This window comes from Chiloscyllium punctatum, chromosome 9 (genome assembly GCF_047496795.1).
Source record: "Chiloscyllium punctatum isolate Juve2018m chromosome 9, sChiPun1.3, whole genome shotgun sequence".
NCBI classification, from domain to species: Eukaryota; Metazoa; Chordata; class Chondrichthyes; order Orectolobiformes; family Hemiscylliidae; genus Chiloscyllium; species Chiloscyllium punctatum.
The window spans coordinates 109,519,301-109,536,730 of NC_092747.1; the positions used below are offsets into that span (position 1 = coordinate 109,519,301).

Consider the following 17,430-nt stretch of genomic DNA (forward strand, 5'->3'; position numbering starts at 1 on the left):
TAAATATCATCTGTCTATTCCTTTCTCCCTCATAGTTTATTGGAAAGCTGGATAAACAATTAACCACAACCATTCCTTGTGGTACTGACTTCCACATTCTTGCCACTCTCTGGGTAAAGAGGTCTGTCTTGAATTCCTTACTGGATCTAGTTGTCACGCTATTGCGTCATCAAAGTTGCTAGTTTTCAAATCTGACAGTAAAACCTGACTTTTTCATGTCCACTTTCTTTGGAGCGATGCACATTTTCAGCGCACGAGGTTTGTGTTTTATCACCGTTACTTCAATGTGCATTTTGCAAACAGACATCTACCGGTTCTCAATTTTGACCATTTGATGTGTATGGTATCTACAGAGTCGAGTGTGTGGTGCTGGAAAAGCATCCAAAGAAGGAGAATCAGCATTTCGAGCAAGAGCCCTTCATCAGGAATGCCCGACAGAGTGCAGGCTGTGTAGTGAATCCTAAAAAAAGACCTACAAAGACATCTGAAAGCACACCATTAACCCAACAAATATTCTCCATACTAACCAAGTAAATTTATGAAAAATAAGGGGAATGAACTCTTTTTAGTGCACAGAATTTATAGCAGAGAAACAGGCTATTCATGCAACTGGCCTACACTATGACTTTTGCTTCATGAGACTCATTCCAATTTTCCTCATTACACCTTATCTGCAAAACCATCTATTCCTCTCTACTTACTCATTTCTTTAGTTTTGCCTTTAAATACATCCACGTTATTCACAGCATCATCCCGACACATTTTAAATAATGTCAGAGCAAAGAGATCACTCCTAAATTATTTTAATCGGTTCACACCTACTTGATCCCTCAAGGAGCAGAAAAGGAACAGATCATTTGAATATTAAATATGTTAAAAAGGGAGCGATTAACAAATGTAGATAGTGTCCGACATGGATGTCACTGGATCAGTCAGGAACAGCCACTGTACCCCAATAACTACCACCCACATGCAGCAGAACCTGCTGACCGTGGCACTATACAAACTCATCAGTCAAATGAAGGCCAAAGGGGAGACACTGAGCTTACCTTCCCCATTCCCAGTTCCTGGTAACTGAGATAACCCAAAGGAAGATTCACTGAAACAGGTATCTGATTTTCATTGGTCACAACTCGACCATCTTTCAGCAATGGTAGCCAGGCATAGCCAACTGCAGGGAAAGGAAACAATACTGTTAAAAGGTTTTGGCCTAAGATTACACTAGCATTTGGCAAGCCACTAATGGCAGATATTTATATCAGTGGTACTGTATCTAGGAGGGATCACCAACAGCACTGAAATCAGTTAGATTGCATTGGAATACAATCCTTTATTAACCCGAATATCAAGAGCTGATAAAGATTAAGAAGGGAGAAAGAAACGACACATCTCGAAATTAAGACACTGAATCTGACCCCTACATAAAGAGATTATTGCTGAAGTGACATTAAAAATATAGTGCAAAATATTGGAGAAACCAAGTAACTGTTCAATCTTGTGGTTAAAAGGAAACAATGACCAGCACAAGCAAAATTCTGCAGATGCGAGAAGTAAAGACAAAAAACATTAGAAATACTCAGTGGGTCAGGCAGCATTGGAGAAAACAAATATCACGTCCATGACCTTATATCAACACTCGGCTTCTCTAACCACAGATGCTTCCTGACCATCTGCGTATAAACGAAAGACTTTCTTCTCAAACATAACGCCGTGTGCTCAACTCTTTCTACTTGAAACAAAATGATCTGAGAACCTTGTGATTCAATGGTTTCCCGCTTCTTGGTGGTGCCTTTGCTCGAGTTGTCACAACTGACGTGGTAGAACGTGAACAACAAGTGGTGCTTCTCGTGTAGCTGGGTTGGCAGCTCCACTTTAATCTGAGACGCAGATAAAACAGACCTCAGAGACAGACATTTTATCGTCAAAAAGAAAGTTACATTGCTTTAGCTTCTCATCTTTCACTCGTCAGGACAAATGCAAGAATGCCAAACATCATAGAGTCATAGAGATGTACGGCATGGAAACAGACACTTCAGTCCAACCTGTCCCTGCCGACCAGATATCCCAACCTTATCTAGTCCCATTTGCCAGCACCCAGCCCATATCCCTCCAAAACACCCTTCATATTCATATACCCATCCAGATGCCTTTTAAATGTTGCAATTGTACCAGCCTCCACCACTTCCTCTGGCAGCTCATTCCAAACACGTACTCTGTGTGAAAATGTTGCCCCTTAGGGCTCTTTTATATCTTTCCCCGCTCACCCTAAACCTATGCCCTCTCGTTCTGGACTCCCCCACTCCAGGGAAAAGATTATGTCTATTTATCTTATCTATGCCCCTCATGATTTTATAAACCTCTATAAGGTCACCCCTCAACCTCTGACGCTCCAGGGACAACAGCCCCAGCCTGTTCAGCCTCTCCCTATATCTCAAATCCTCCAACCCTGGCAACATCCTTGTAAATCTTTCACAATCACAGCTTATACTGCAGGAGAACAAAGGTGCTGATTTGTTGAAAAATCTACTTTAATTGGGTGGCATGGTGGCCCAGTGGCTAGCACTACTGCCTCACAGTTCCAGGGACCCAGGTTCGATTCCCACCCAGGGCAACTGCCTCTGTGGAGTTTGTACATTCTCCCCACATCTGTGTGTGTTTCCTCTGGTGCTCCGGTTTCCTCCCACAGTCCAAAGATGTGCAGGTTAGGTGAATTGGCCATGCTAAATTGCCCATAGTGTTCAGGGATGTGTAGGTTAAGTATATGAGTCATGGATGAATATCGGGTAGGGGGAATGGATCTGGGTGGGTTAGTCTTCGGATGATTAGCGTAGACTCGTTGGGCCGAAGGGCCCGTTTCCATGCTGTAGGGATTCTAATTGACCACGATGTTAACATGGAGAAAGCAGCAAGAATGACAACTTTTCGAAGTCTGCAGGGGAAGGAGATGGGGAAGATGACATGGAAAGCAATAGTGGGGGAAACAGGTGGTGGGAGCAGTCTAGGACCAGAAGGCATAATCTCAGAATAAGGGGTCACCCAGTTAGGACAAAGATGAGGAGTGGTGCTAGTGCCAGGGGTGGGAACCAGAGCTCTAGCTCAGCATGCGAAGTGATTGAGGAGAAGTTAGATGTTAATGCACGCAAGTCTAATAGGAAGGACATCCAGGACCAGCAGGACTGGCAGTCTGAAGTGCATTTATTAAAATGCTAGGAGTTTTAGATTAGATTAGATTTCATTCCCTACAGTATGAAAACAGGACATTTGGCCCAACAAGTCCACAATGACCCTCCGAAGAGAAACCAACACAGACCCATTCCCCTACCCTACATTTACCCCTGACTAATGCACCTAACACTATGGACAATTTAACATGGCCAATTCACCTAACCTGCACATCTTTGGACTGTGGGAGGAAGCCGGAGCACCTGGAGGAAACCCACGCAGACACGGGGAAATGTGCAAATTCCACACAGACAGTCACCCAAGGGTGGAATTGAACCTAGGTCCTTGGCGCTGTGAGGCAGCAATGCTAACCACTGAGCCACTGTGCCACCCTGAGTCAGGTAAAGCAGAATGAGCTTAGAGCCTAGAATAGTACATGGAACTACGATGTTGTAGCCATCACAGAAACTTAGCTGAGAGAAGGGCAGGACCTGTAGCTCAATGTTCCAGAGCTTAGGCCTTTCAGGTGAGGTAGGGAGGGATGTAACAGGGGAGGGGGTTTTGCACTACTGATTAAGAATAGCCAATGTTATTCCTTTGATTAAGAACAACAAAAGGGATTAACCTGGAAATTATAGGCCAGTGAGACTTACGTTAATGGTAGAGAAATTATTTGAGAAGATTTGTAGTGACAGGATTCACTCACATTTGGAGAAGCATGGACTAATGAGAGATAGTCAACATGGCTTATGGAGGGGGGGGGGTCTTGTTCCACAAACTTGAGTTTTTTGAGGAAGTGATGATTAATGAGGACAGGGCACTGAATGTTGTCTATATAGACTTTACTAAAGCATTTGCGAAGGCCTCTCATGGCAGGCTGGTCCAGAAGATTAAGTCACATGGGATCCAGGGTGAGTTGTCCAGTTGGATATAAAATTGGCTTGGTCATAGAAGGAAGAGGGTGATTGTGGAGAGGTGTTTTTCTGACTGGACCAGGGGTGTTACACAAGGATCAGTGCTGGGACCTGTGTTGTTTGTAATATATACATATATATCTAAATATAAATGGTTTTGATGAAAATAACAAAGTTAAAAATCACACAACACCAGGTTATTGTCCAACAGGTTTACATCACCTGGTGCTGTGTGATTTTTAAACTTTGTCCACCCCAGTCCAACACCAGCTCCTCCAAATGATGAAAATGTAGGTGGTCTTATTAGTAAGTTTGCAGACAACACAAAAATTGGTACCGTAACAGATAGTAAGGAAGGTCGTTAAAGGATACAGCAGGATATAGATTGGTTGGAAAGTTGGTAGCGAAACAGCAGATGGAGTTTAACGCAGACAAGTGTGAGGTGATGCATTTTAGAAGATCAAATGCAAGAGGAAAGTTTACAGTAAATGATAGGACCCTTGGGAGCATTAATATACAGAGAGATTTTGGGGTGCAAGTCCATAGTTCCCTGAAAATGACAACACCAGTGGTTAAGGTGATAAAGAAGTATGGTTTGCTTGTCTTCAATGGTTAGGGTACTCATTAAAGTTTTCAAGTCATATTGTTGCTGCATAAACTTCAGTTCGACCACATTTGGAGCACGATGGGTAGTTTTGGTCACCACACCACAGGAAGGATATTGAGACTTTGGAGAAGGTGCAATAGAGGTTTACCAGAATGTTGCCCCTGAGTTGGAGTGCATTAGCTACAAAGAGGTTGGACAAACTTGAATTGTTATTGTTGGAGCTTTGGAGGCTGAGGTGGGTGACCTGATAAAAGTATATAAGATTATGAGAGGCATGGATAGAGAGGACAGTCAGAGTCTGTTTCCCCAGGGTAAATGTCAAATATTAGGGTGCATAGGTTTAAGGCGAGAGGTGGAAAGTTTAAAGGAGATGTGCTAGGAAGTTTCTGTTACACAGGGGATGATAGGCACCTGGAATATGCTGCCATGGGAGTTGGCAGAATCGGGTAGGTTAGCAAACTTTAAGATGCAATTAGATAGAAACATGAACAGGCAGGGAATAGAAATGATATGGGCCATGTGCAGACAGATGGTATTAGTTTAGAATGGCATTGTGGTCAGCACAGACAGTGGGCCGAAGGGCCGGTTTCTGTACTATGTTCCCATGGAAGGTAGTGAGTCTGATTTTCTTTTACCACAGAGTACTGTACGGAATAAAAGGATTGTTCAGCAAGCACCGTCATATCACAGAAACACATCTAGGAATAAATATTTTACTTCAGTTTTCACAACGGAAAGCTGATGGAATACTATCTGTACTTTGTCCGTTCTGAATAGCCAAACGTCTAGCATCTAGTGATGAGAGCACAATGAATAGCTTTCGAGAGCTCTCTTCCTTTCTTAACAAATCTGTATAGAATCAGATTCTAAAATGTAAAGAAATTCATTAAAGCCCGAGTTCTAAAAATTAGCTTCACAACAGAACTGGAGAATTAACCCAGAATGCATTCCAATGTTGCACCACTTCTTTACCTCATCATAGAACTCTGGATTTTGATGGTGATGTAATACCATTGTGAAAGCATATTTCATAAACACAGGACCCCCGGATCTCCCGTAGATACACTAGGAAGAGAAAGAAGAATCACACTAAGTGAACTAGCATTAGTATATATTTGAACAAAATATCCACAATCAGTAGCATTTCTAGTTTGGCAGCTTGTCAACAGAAAATGGCCAAAATTAACAAACATATTTAAAATTTCATCAAACCATATTTGCACCACACTTCAGACACAAACAGTTTTGCTCTCCTCATTACGATGTATTTATGAATAAGGATAATACTGGTCCTTAGGTGAAGCGCTAAATTGGGAAAGGCTAACTATAACACCATTACTGGACAGTGCATTGATTATAGGAGATGGGAGGTCATGTTGCAGCTATACAGGACATTGGTCAGACCACTTTTGGAAAATTGCGTGCAATTCTGGTCTCCCTGCTGTAGGAAAGATGCCGTGAAACTTGAGAGGATTCAGAAAAGATTTACAAAGATGTTGCCAGGGTTGGAGGGTTTGAGTTCTAGGGAGAGGCTGAATAGGCTGGGCCTATTTTGTCTGGAGCACTAGAGACTGAAAGGTGACCTTATGGAGGTTTAAAATTAGGAGGGCTGAAAATGTGTTGCTGGAAAAGCGCAGCAGGTCAGGCAGCATCCAAGGAACAGGAGAATCAACGTTTCGGGCATAAGCCCTTCTTCAGGAACCTGATCTCCAGCATCTGCAGTCCTCACTTTCTCCTTAAAATCAGGAGGGGTATGGATAGAGTAAATAGACAATGTCTATACCTCATAGAGGAGTCCAAAATGAGAGGGCACAGGTTTAGGCTAAGAGGGGAAAGATTTAGAAGAGATCTAAGGGGCAACTTTTTCATGCAGAAGATGGTGGGTATACGGAATGAGCTGCCAGAGAAAGCAGTAGAGGCTGGTACAATAAGCGCCAAGACCAGCAAGGAGTGTCCACGTAGATGGGGTGTGTTAGAGGTGGGAAAAGGTCCTCGGAGGGTCTCCCCGATGGGTGGGGTTTCCCCTCCTCAGTCCCAAGCCTGCAATTCAGCACCGCCCTCTTGACCTGTCCATCTTCATTCCCACCTATCCGCTCCACCTTCCCTCCAACCTATCACTTTCACCCCCGCCTTCATCTACCTATTACATTTCTAGCTACCTAGCCCCCAGTCCCACCCCCCTCCCATTTATGCAGAACACAGAACATTACAGCACAGTACAGGTCCTTCGGCCCTCGATACTGCGCCACCCTGTGGAACCAATCTGAAGCCCGTCTAACCTACACTATTCCATTCTTGTCCATATGCCTATCTAATGACCACTTAAATGCCCGTAATGTTGACAAGTCTACAACTGTTGCATGCAGTGCGTTCCACGCCCCTACTATTCTCTGAGTAAAGAAACTACCTCTGACATCTGTCCAATATCTATCACCTCTCAATTTGAAATTATCCCCCCTCATGCGAGCCATCACCATCTGAGGAAAAAGGCTGTCACTGTCCATCCTACCTAACCATCTGATTATCCTATATGTCTCAATTAAGTCACCTCTCAGCCTCCTCCTCTCTCACGAAAACAGCCTCAAGTCCCTCAACCTTTCCTCATAAGACCTTCCCTCAATATCAGGCCACACCCTAATAAATCTCCTCTAAACCCATTCCAAACCTTCCACATCCTTCCTATAATGCGGTGACCAGAATTTGCATGCAATATTCCAAGTGCAGCCGCACCAGAATTTTGTACAGCTGCAGCATGACCTCATGGTTCTGAAACTACTCTACTAATAAAAACTAACACACCGTATACCTTCTTAACAGCCCTATCAACCTGGGTGGCAACTTCGAGAGATCTATCATGGACACAGAGACCTCTCTGCTCATCGACACCATCAAGAATCTTACCATTCACCCAAGCACACTGTATCCTCAGCCCCCGGCCCACAAGACTCATTCCTGATGAAGGATTTATGACCAAAATGTCAATTCTCCTGTTCCTCAAATGCTGCCTGTCCTGCAGTGCTTTTCCAGCACCACACTCTCGAGACTCATACAATTATAACATTTAAAAGGCATCTGGATGAGGATATAAATAGGAATGGTATAGAGGGATATGGGGCAAATGCTCGCAAATGGGAATAGATTAATTTAGGATATCTGGTCAGCATGGACGAGTTACACCAAAGGGTCTTTTTCCATGCTGTACAACTCTTTGATTCTATGAGATAAAGAGACACTACAGAAGGTGCAATCAGGATTCATAAGGACCTAAATATTTTCAAAAAGATACAAGAGATGATGTTTTAACTTTTGAGGGAGACCAGTCCAAAATTAGAGGGATCAGAAATAGATTGTCACTAATTAACACAGGAAAGAATTTAGGAAAAACCTGTAATCTAGACAGCTGAGAGAATGTGGAATTCACTTAGAGTCATAGAGATATACAGCATGGAAACAGACTCTTCGGTCCAACCCATCCATTCCAATCAGATATCCCTAACCAATCTAGTCCCACCTGCCAGCACACGGCCCATATCCCTCCAAAACCCTTCCTGTTCATATACCCATCCAGATGCCTTTTAAATGTTGCAATTGTACCAGCCTCCACCACTTCCTCTGGCAGCTCATTCCATACACGTACCACCCTCTGCATGAAAAAGTTGCCCCTTAGGGCTCTTTTATATCTTTCCCGGCTCACCCTAAACCTATGTCCTCTAGTTCTGGACTCCCCAACCCCAGGGAAAAGACTTTGTTTATTTATCCTATCTATACCCCTCATGATTTTATAAACCTCTATACGGTCACCCCTCAACCTCTGATGCTCCAGGGACAACAGCCCCAGCCTGTTCAGCCTCTCCCTATAGCTCAAATCCTCCAACCCTGGCAACATCCTTGTAAATCTTTTCTGAACCCTTTCAAGTTTCATAACATCTTTCCGATAGGAAGGAATTGCATGCAATATTGCAACAGTGGCCTAACCAATTTCCTGTACAGCCGCAACATGACATCCCAATGCCTGTACTCAATACTCTGACCACTAAAGGAAAGCATACCAAGCACCTTCTTCACTATCCTATCTACCTGCAACTCCACTTTCAGGGAGCTATGAAACTGCACTCCAAGGTCTCTTTGTTCAGCAACACTCCCTAGGACCTTACCATTAAGTGCATAAATCCTGCTAAGATTTGCTTTCCCAAAATGCAGCACCTCGCATTTATCAGAATTAAACTCCATCTGCCACTTCTCAGCCCATTGGCCTATCTGATCAAGATCCCGTTGTAATCTGAGGTAACCTTTTTCGCTGTCCACTACACCTCCAATTTTGGTGTAATCTGCAAACTTACTAACTATACCTCTTATGCTCACATTCAAATCATTTATGAAAATGACGAAAAATAGTGGACCCAGCACCAATCCTTGTGGCACTCCACTGGTCACAGGCCTCCAGTCTGAAGAACAATCCTCCACCACCACCCTCTGTCTTCTACCTTTGAGCCAGTTCCATATCCAAATGGATAGTTCTCCCTGTATTCCGTGAGATCTAACCTTGCTAATCAATCTCCCATGAGGAACCTTGTTGAATGTCTTACTGAAGTCCATATAGATCACATCTACTGCTCTGCCCTCATCAATCCTCTTTGTTACTTCTTCAAAAAACTCAATCAGGTTTGTGGGATATGATTTCCTACACACAAAGCCACGTTGACTTCCACATGGATTGACTGAGGAAAATGATGTGGATCCATTGCAGGGAAAACTAGATAAATAAATGGACAGAAAGGATGAATAAGATTGTGGTCAATGATGCAGATTGATGGAGACTTTGTTGAAGCATTAAAAACTAACAGGCAACAATTAGGGCAATGGCCAGTTTCTGCACAATAATACTTTTATAATATAGATGATAATGGACAAAGAAACGTGTCATTATATTGTCATTTAATAATCTTCAAAACAAGGTTTCTTTTATTGAAACGAATCACACTATCATAAAATTAGACAATGTTCCTTTGCATAAAAAGGAAAACCCTCAAAATCAATATCGCGACTAACCTTCAGAGGCTGAGAGTCTTCCTCATCAGAGTCCCTAAACTCGATGCGGACTGCAATATTTCTTGCCTGAACAAAAACAGAATCTGTTATGTACAGACAACGCAAGTAGAAATCAACAAGACTGAGACATAACCAGATCTAAAACACATGAACTCTTATAACATAATCTCTCACTGTTTAAAGGTCAATGGATGAAAATTTTAGCACTTGCAGGATATCAAAATATTCATGTGTCAACCAAATTACAAACACTTGCTTTTATATAGCACCTTGAACAGAGCAAAGAATCTCAAGGTACTTCACTACAAAAAGCTATAATTATCAATCCAAGTTTACCCTATGATAAAGGTTCTAACTGTAAACAAGCCAAAATCAGGGACAAAATGATTATACCACATGCTTTTTTCAGCAATTGCACTCATATAAAAGTACATCAGATTAGTAAAGTAGCTTGTTATTTGGAGTCAAATTAGTGATTCAAATCCCACTCCAGCACTTCTGGACATTATGAGGACAAAAAAGTGCTCTAATCAATAAGTCTTGCATTAAACTGACTTTTTATAAACTGATTCACTGCTGCGAACAGAATTCCACAAAAATATGACAATACAATTGTCAGACTACACGCTCATTGCTGTAACACTCTCGAGCAATTGTACAAGTAGAAGCCAATCACCAAAATTACTGCCACTGAAGAAAATGAAAAACTTCCTTTATCCACAACCTTTCCTACTCTGAATGCAGTTCTCATTATTGATGAGAACATGTCAAAATAATACAAGACATCATCACATTGCAAACCTGCCAAAACACATTTTAATTAGATCGTGCCATATGGGACTTCAAGATGGCAATAAACATTATGAAATCTCAGCGTATCTTCTGCACATATGTTTCCTGAAATAGAGACAATTCAGTTTCAAAGTCTAGTGCAGAACCCGACACATACTCAACAGCAAAACACTCAGACCCAAATCAATGCTGCCTTTGATTCCAAAACACTCAGACCCAAATCAATGCTGCCTCATATTCCAATCAGCTAAGATTGTCACTTTTGCAAGTGCAGTAACATACAGACTGATGATTTAGCTCACTGCACCAGCAACTGGTGAACCAGAGAGAACAGTCAGGTCAAAGCTCCAACAGCTGATGGTGAACTGGAGTAGTTGGGATAGAATAACCAGATTCAGGTTCAATGGACTGGGTTTGGGGTAGGAAGGAGAAGACAGTTAGCTGAAGAAAGCTGATTCCTCAGCACAGTTTAATGATTCCTGGTCTGATATGCACATGGATATCAGGCAAAGCACTGAATTGGGTCTGTTTGCGATTTTGCTTCAGGACAGAGCACCAAAATACAAGGCGGATGATGTGGCTTTCTTTGTATCAAACAGCACTACCATTACAACATGGTCTGTATGCCTCCCTATACATTAGCTTATTTAACATATACCATGAAGGCAAGCTCTTGTTGAGGTGGATGCCTTGAAATGTACTGACAATTATTTATACTCAATTATTTATATTTAATATCTCAGCCTTTTACACAGAGTGCATTCTACACTTACTGATGTTACAGCTAAGTTACGTGAGCATAACACCATAACACTACACATGAGAACATACTGCACTGATTCCATTGCACTGTGCTGTGATTACCAAAGGTGAGACAAGTAACTTAATTGGTACAGGTACAAGTCACAAAGCCATTTAAATCAATTTATGGCTCACCTCCTTCCTGAAATCTATGCAATAATGGGGCAGCAGCCAAATTAGCCTGAAAGCTTCCAAAATGATTGTTCCCAAGCAATCATAGTGCCAATTAGAAACATGTTGCATCCTCCATGGATGTAATTGGTGCTACTCCTCCAATCACAGGCTGGTTCTTCCATGTGCTCATTTCTGATTGGCTTGCTAGGCAGCTGGCTTTAAGTGGCAATAAACCTGTGGCTAGGTCAGGGGTGAGCTGGAGGGGTGCGTCAAAGCAACCCAGGGTATTCTATGATTCCCATACCACCAAATCATCCAATGGAGGAGTGTGAAACTCTACCCAAGAAACTACTAGATTGTCATAGAAGTCTTAAGTGTTCCTTCAGGGGAGGAAATTTGCAATGCTTATCCAGTTTGACCGACCTGTGGCTCCAAATCTCTGAAGCTGTCAAGTAAGCCACGCTGCTTTATCTCAGTGACAAACGGGGAAAGGTAATCAATGCTGGACTCGTAAGCAGCAACTATTTCCCATCATAGAACAAAAAGGATTGTGATCTGATAAATAAGTGAGCTTGAGGCAGTCAGAGCCCTAATAAACATTAATGCTGCCAGCGAGGGAAGGGAGAACCATTATGAATGGAAGACAGAAGTAATTTTCCACAAAATCAAAATGTTTGGGAACTGAAAATTACCACATGAGATTTGAGAACACATTTTCCAACACTCAGCATCTACAGGTACTAAATCTCACAATTTTTACTCACTTTTGCAAATGATTTTTGACTGTCATACTTTAGATGCTTTGGATAAATATAGAAATGATTGTTATAGGTTGTGAAAGGCTGGGATAGCTTTGCTATACACGGAACAAATTCCTCCACTTCATGAGTAACTGTGACCTTGGAACCGTTTTCAAAACGTTTCACCGGGATGTACGAGGTGTTAACACAAGCTACAAAAACACACAAAAATACAGCACACATTAGATTTGGAATTTTATGAGATAATCTTAGTCACAACAATAACTTCTATTTACACAGCACCTTTAAAATGGTAAAGCATTCGTAAGAGTGACATCGGACACAATTTGATACCTGGTCACACAAGGAGATATTAGGACAACAAGCCAAACACTTCATCAAAAAGGCTGATTTTAAGGAGCATCATGAAGGGGAAGAGAACTGTAAGTAGGTTTAGGGACAGAATTTATGATTTTAGGGAGCCGAGCAACTGAAGGCAAGATTATTAATGGTAGGATGAAGGAAACTGTGATGTGCTAAAAGCCAGAAATGCAGAGAATCTTGGGGGAATCATGTATGGTTAGAGAAACTATGGAGAGATTTAAATAGAAGGATGAGATTGTTAAAGTAAACTTACTCAGAAAATCTGAAGCCACATTGTCGATGTTGATATCTAAGTTCCCCAAAATAACAGGAAGTTTAGACATCTTTTCTGGTCTAATTAAACAGAAAACAATCAAGGAACAGAAGTTTAATGGTGTTTTAGATGAACAATACAAGAAGGCAAATGACAAAATGCAATATTACAATTCCCTCAAAACACATGACAACAAATGCAATTTCAAGCAATTGCGAAGAGTTGATTTAGTTACAAATCCAAGTTCAAGGGTAAGGAAGGACAAATTTTAATGTTGACTTTTATTTCAAAGGGAATAGTGTATGGAAGAATGAAAGTCCTTCTTTACAATCCACAAGTCAGACTACAGCTGGAATATTGTGAAGAGTTTGGAGCCTGTTATCTCAGGAAAAATATACTGGCATTGGGGGCAGTGCAGAGGAAGTGAACCCAGGTTGGTCCCAGGCATCGAGGAACTGTTTATGAAGAAATTTAGTTAGTTGAGTCTGTGGTCATTGGACTTAAGAAGAATAAGAGGCAACCTTATTGAAACATACACAATCATTTAGGGGACCTGACAGTTTGTTTCCCCCCCTGTGGGAGAATATAGGACTAGAGTGTATCATCTCAGAGTAAAGGATTGACCAGTTAGAACAGAGATGGAGGGGGATTTTGTCTCTCAGAAGGTAATGAATCTGTGGTTATTCTTCAGCACAGAGGCAAGTAGAGGCTGGATCATTAAACATATTCAAGGCCAAGACAGACAGATTTTTAATCAGTAAGGGGATCATGGGTTTTGGGATAAATGCAAGAAAGGGGAGTTGATAATTATCAAATCAGCCATGATCGCACTGAGTGGTTGAGCAGACTCAATGGGTTGAATGCTCTACTTCTGCTCCTATGTCTTAGGGTCTTATGGTCTGTCTTCCATAAAAATCAACAGTAAGAGCAAAACATGAAAGCATCACAGTGGACTGAAACCAAGTGGATTGCAGAAACTCTTGATTTCTTTCACAACATTTACCAACGTCGCTTTAAGGTTTGTACCAAATATAAAAGCTCACTCACTTCCTAAAGTCCAACAACAATTTTAGCAAGTCTTCATTGGAGAGCTTATTGCTATCTTGTCTGTAAAGGGCTGAGAATCGAGCAGTCTTGTCAAGGGTTCCTTGATTATCTTTGAAGACAGGCCTAATGAACAGAAATTAGAAATGCTTACTGTAAATATAAAGTCACTGTGAGGGAAACAAACCTGTTAATAAAAAAAATGCAATACTCAATCCATTAAAAATTGTCAGAAAGATGGGAATATTTTTAATTTTAAAGATAACCATGTCTGGGGGGGATGTGGGAGGAGGTGAAAAACACTTGTTTCACTAATGTCCCAAAGGGAAGGAAACTTCACCCCCATACCTGCTTTGGCCTATGTGTGATTCTAGACCCACCAGTAATGTGGTTGCTTCTACACTAGCCTCTGGGTAATCAATGTTGGCCTAGCCAGTGTTATCCACGAATTTCAGTTTTTAATGTCAAGTTGATAACTGTAAGCTGGCAACTTCATTCTCCCTTACCTTGCAGCCCAGGCAAAAGGCATCCTGTATTGTCCAAGTCTTGCACAGGCTTGCTTGGCATTCTTCAATACCTTCTGTGCAACCTGCAATCATGAATTATTAATCATCAAATCAACTCTCTGTGCAAAAGGATATTTCCAGAGTACAATCAATTGCTAAAATCAAGATGCACTACTGTAGGGCTTCACAAAGAGCATAGGGTGATCGGAACAGGAGGAGGTCATTCAAGCCTGCTCCACCATTCAATACAATCATGGCTAATTGAACACTTCTACCCCCAGAATGCTGTGTGCCGACGATAGTCAGAAAGCTATCAACCTCTATCTTAAACATACTCAAAGACTGAGCCTCCACAGCCCTCTGTAGTACAGGATTCCAAAGGTTCACAAACCTCAGAGTAAAATAACCTCAAACCTAAGTGGCCTTCCCCTTATTTTTAAATTGTATCCTGTAGTTTTAAACACCCTAACCAGGGAATCATGAACCCCAATTTGGTCATGAGCTGGAATTTTGGGTTCCCAAGTACCAAGGCAGAGAGCTAACAGCTGCGAGGTGCCTCTCAATTGGCTCCTGCATCTCCTACAGCAGAAACCCCGCGTGCAATAAAGCACTTCAACATCCCAAGGTCATAAATGGCACTGTGTAAATGCACGTCTTTCTGTCTATAGTCAGCAGCTAATCCACTAACAGACTGTCTCGCCATTTCCGTCGTGTAGTAGCACAAGAAAAGTGGCTAATAATTTTCTGACAGTCGTACCTTGGCTGAATCTGAGCTCTTCATGTAGGGTTCTGCACACTGAGTGATACCTCCCTGCAGAACCTTCTCCACACGGGCAACGAGAAATATGTCTTGATGAGGGCACGTGACAGAAAAGATTCCCTAGACACAAAAAAAATCAAATTCAAACATCAACACTTCTTAAAATATCTTGTGATTCTAAAGATACCGTCAGTGCACTCATGCTACTAATGTATCAAGCCAGAATAAAAATCTTTGTTTTAAAGTAGTTTTTTCAAAATCTTCTAAGCAAACAACTTTGTGGAAAAATTGAACATATTTCTATAAATTCAGTTTGTTGAGTTATGATTACATAATTAATCAAACCTAGCACTATAACCCATTTGACCCAGGTGCTATTTTCAATTATCAGAAATAAACATCTACTATGAACAGTTACAGTAAATTCTACAATTTTTGACTGACTAAATATTTCTAGAAGGCATTGATTTCTAAAGGAAGGTTGATAAGGTAACATTTATTCCACAAGATAGGAACACATGGGCTTGGGGGAAATGCATTAACATGGACTGAGGACTGAGAAGTCAGAATTGGGATTGATCGGTCTTTTTCAGCTTGGAAAGATGTGACTAATGGGGTCCAACAAGGATCGGTCCTCAATTATTAAGTATCTAAATGAATGATTTGGAGGAGAGGGCAGAGGGTAATGTATCCAAATTTGCTTATGATACAAAAGGAGATAGGAAGGCATGTTGCGATGAGAACAAAAAGACTTTAACAAGGGGATTATAGATAGGTTGAGCAAATGGGCAAAATCTTGTCAAGTGGACGTTAATGAACAAAAGAGCAAGGGCACGCACTTTGTAGGAGGAATCAAGAGGCAGCCTATTATTTAAAGTGGAAGAGATTCTATACAAGTGCAATACAGAGGAATTTGACAGGAAGAAAGACAAAAAGGTGGCACACAGGTGCAGAAAGTAATGAAGAAGGTAAATGAAATTTTGGCCTTGAGAAAGAGCAGTTCTCTTACAACACAGGGGTGTTGGAGAAGCCGTATCTGGAGCACTGTGTGCACTTTTTGTCCCTCCATTTAAGAAAGAATATACTGATATTGGAGACCATTCAAAAGAGATTCACTGGGCTGGTTCCTAGGATAAAGGGGTTGACATTAAAAAACAGGTCGTGTCTTTGTTCATTAGAATTTAGAAGAATGAGGGGAGATCTAATTGAAACATAGAAGATTTTGAAGGGGCTTGACAGGGAAGATGTTGAGTTGCCTTCACTAGTGGGAAATCTTGAATTAGGGGACATAGTTACAAAATAAGGGGACATTTATTTATGTTTGAGGTGCAAAAGTATTCCATCTTATAGAGGGCAGTGAATGTCTGGAATTCTCTATCCCAGGGCGTTGTGGAAGATAGAACACTGAAAGGGTTTAAAGGGAGGTTTTTTTAAAATCACAGAATCCCATCAAGTTCACACCGATCCTCCAAAGAGCATCCACCCAAACCCAATCTATCCCTGTAACCTTGCATTTCCCACCTCTAATCCACCTAGCCTGCATATCCCTGGATAATTTAGAATGGCCAATCCACCTAACCTGTACATCTTTGGACTGTGGGAGGAAACCAGAGCACCCGGAGGAAACCCACGCAGACATGGGAGAGAATGTGCAAACTCCACACAAACAAAGTTAAAAATCACACAAAACCAGGTTATAGTCCAACAGGACACATTCTCCACAACCACCTGATGAAGGAGTGGTGCTCCGAAAGCTAGTGCTTCCAAATAAACCTGTTGGATTATAACCTGGTGTTGTGTGATTTTTTAACTTTGTCCAGCCCATTCCAACACTGGCATCTCCAAACCACACAGACAGTCACCTTACTCCTGCTCCTATTTCTTATGTTCACCACTCAGCCATTTGAATGCCGAGTATGATGTTAGCTTTGGCCATAAAGTTATTCACTTTAAAAGGTTTTTAAAAGTATTATTTCAAGCATCTGCTGCAAACAAGGTGAGGCAATTAAGCCCTTCTAGGAATCTTCTACTGTTCAATGAGATCATGTCTGATCTCTATGTTGATCCCATTTACCCAGCTTGTCCCTGAGTATACTTGGTATCAGCAAAAGTATTTCATGTAATGTGCAGCAATTCAGGAACTTTTGGCTTGACTTGTTTTTTTCTTTCATTGAAGTCATCCATTTCCCAGAATGGATCACTATCTATGTCCGTCCTGTGGGAGGATCAACTACATCCAGTCCATTACAACCACCATTCACTTTCTCTTCTGCTTCCCTCTTCAACACATTCCATTAATCTCCT

The 17,430-nt window shown here is 41.5% G+C and overlaps 1 protein-coding gene across 15 annotated transcripts in view; it reads right to left on the minus strand.

Moving 5' to 3' along the window:
- Positions 1-17,430, minus strand: part of LOC140481586 (dedicator of cytokinesis protein 9-like) — a 342,162-nt gene that overhangs the window by 106,919 nt on the left and 217,813 nt on the right. For all 15 annotated transcript variants that reach the window (XM_072578032.1, XM_072578034.1, XM_072578030.1 and 12 more), the window contains exons 13-21: positions 15,124-15,246; positions 14,367-14,449; positions 13,864-13,986; positions 12,817-12,896; positions 12,204-12,391; positions 9,733-9,798; positions 5,656-5,748; positions 1,754-1,877; positions 1,050-1,171 (exon numbers count right to left, since the gene is read on the minus strand). In XM_072578032.1, the coding sequence (XP_072434133.1) occupies positions 1,050-1,171; positions 1,754-1,877; positions 5,656-5,748; positions 9,733-9,798; positions 12,204-12,391; positions 12,817-12,896; positions 13,864-13,986; positions 14,367-14,449; positions 15,124-15,246 (1,002 nt within the window). The remainder of the gene's footprint in view (positions 1-1,049; positions 1,172-1,753; positions 1,878-5,655; positions 5,749-9,732; positions 9,799-12,203; positions 12,392-12,816; positions 12,897-13,863; positions 13,987-14,366; positions 14,450-15,123; positions 15,247-17,430) is intronic.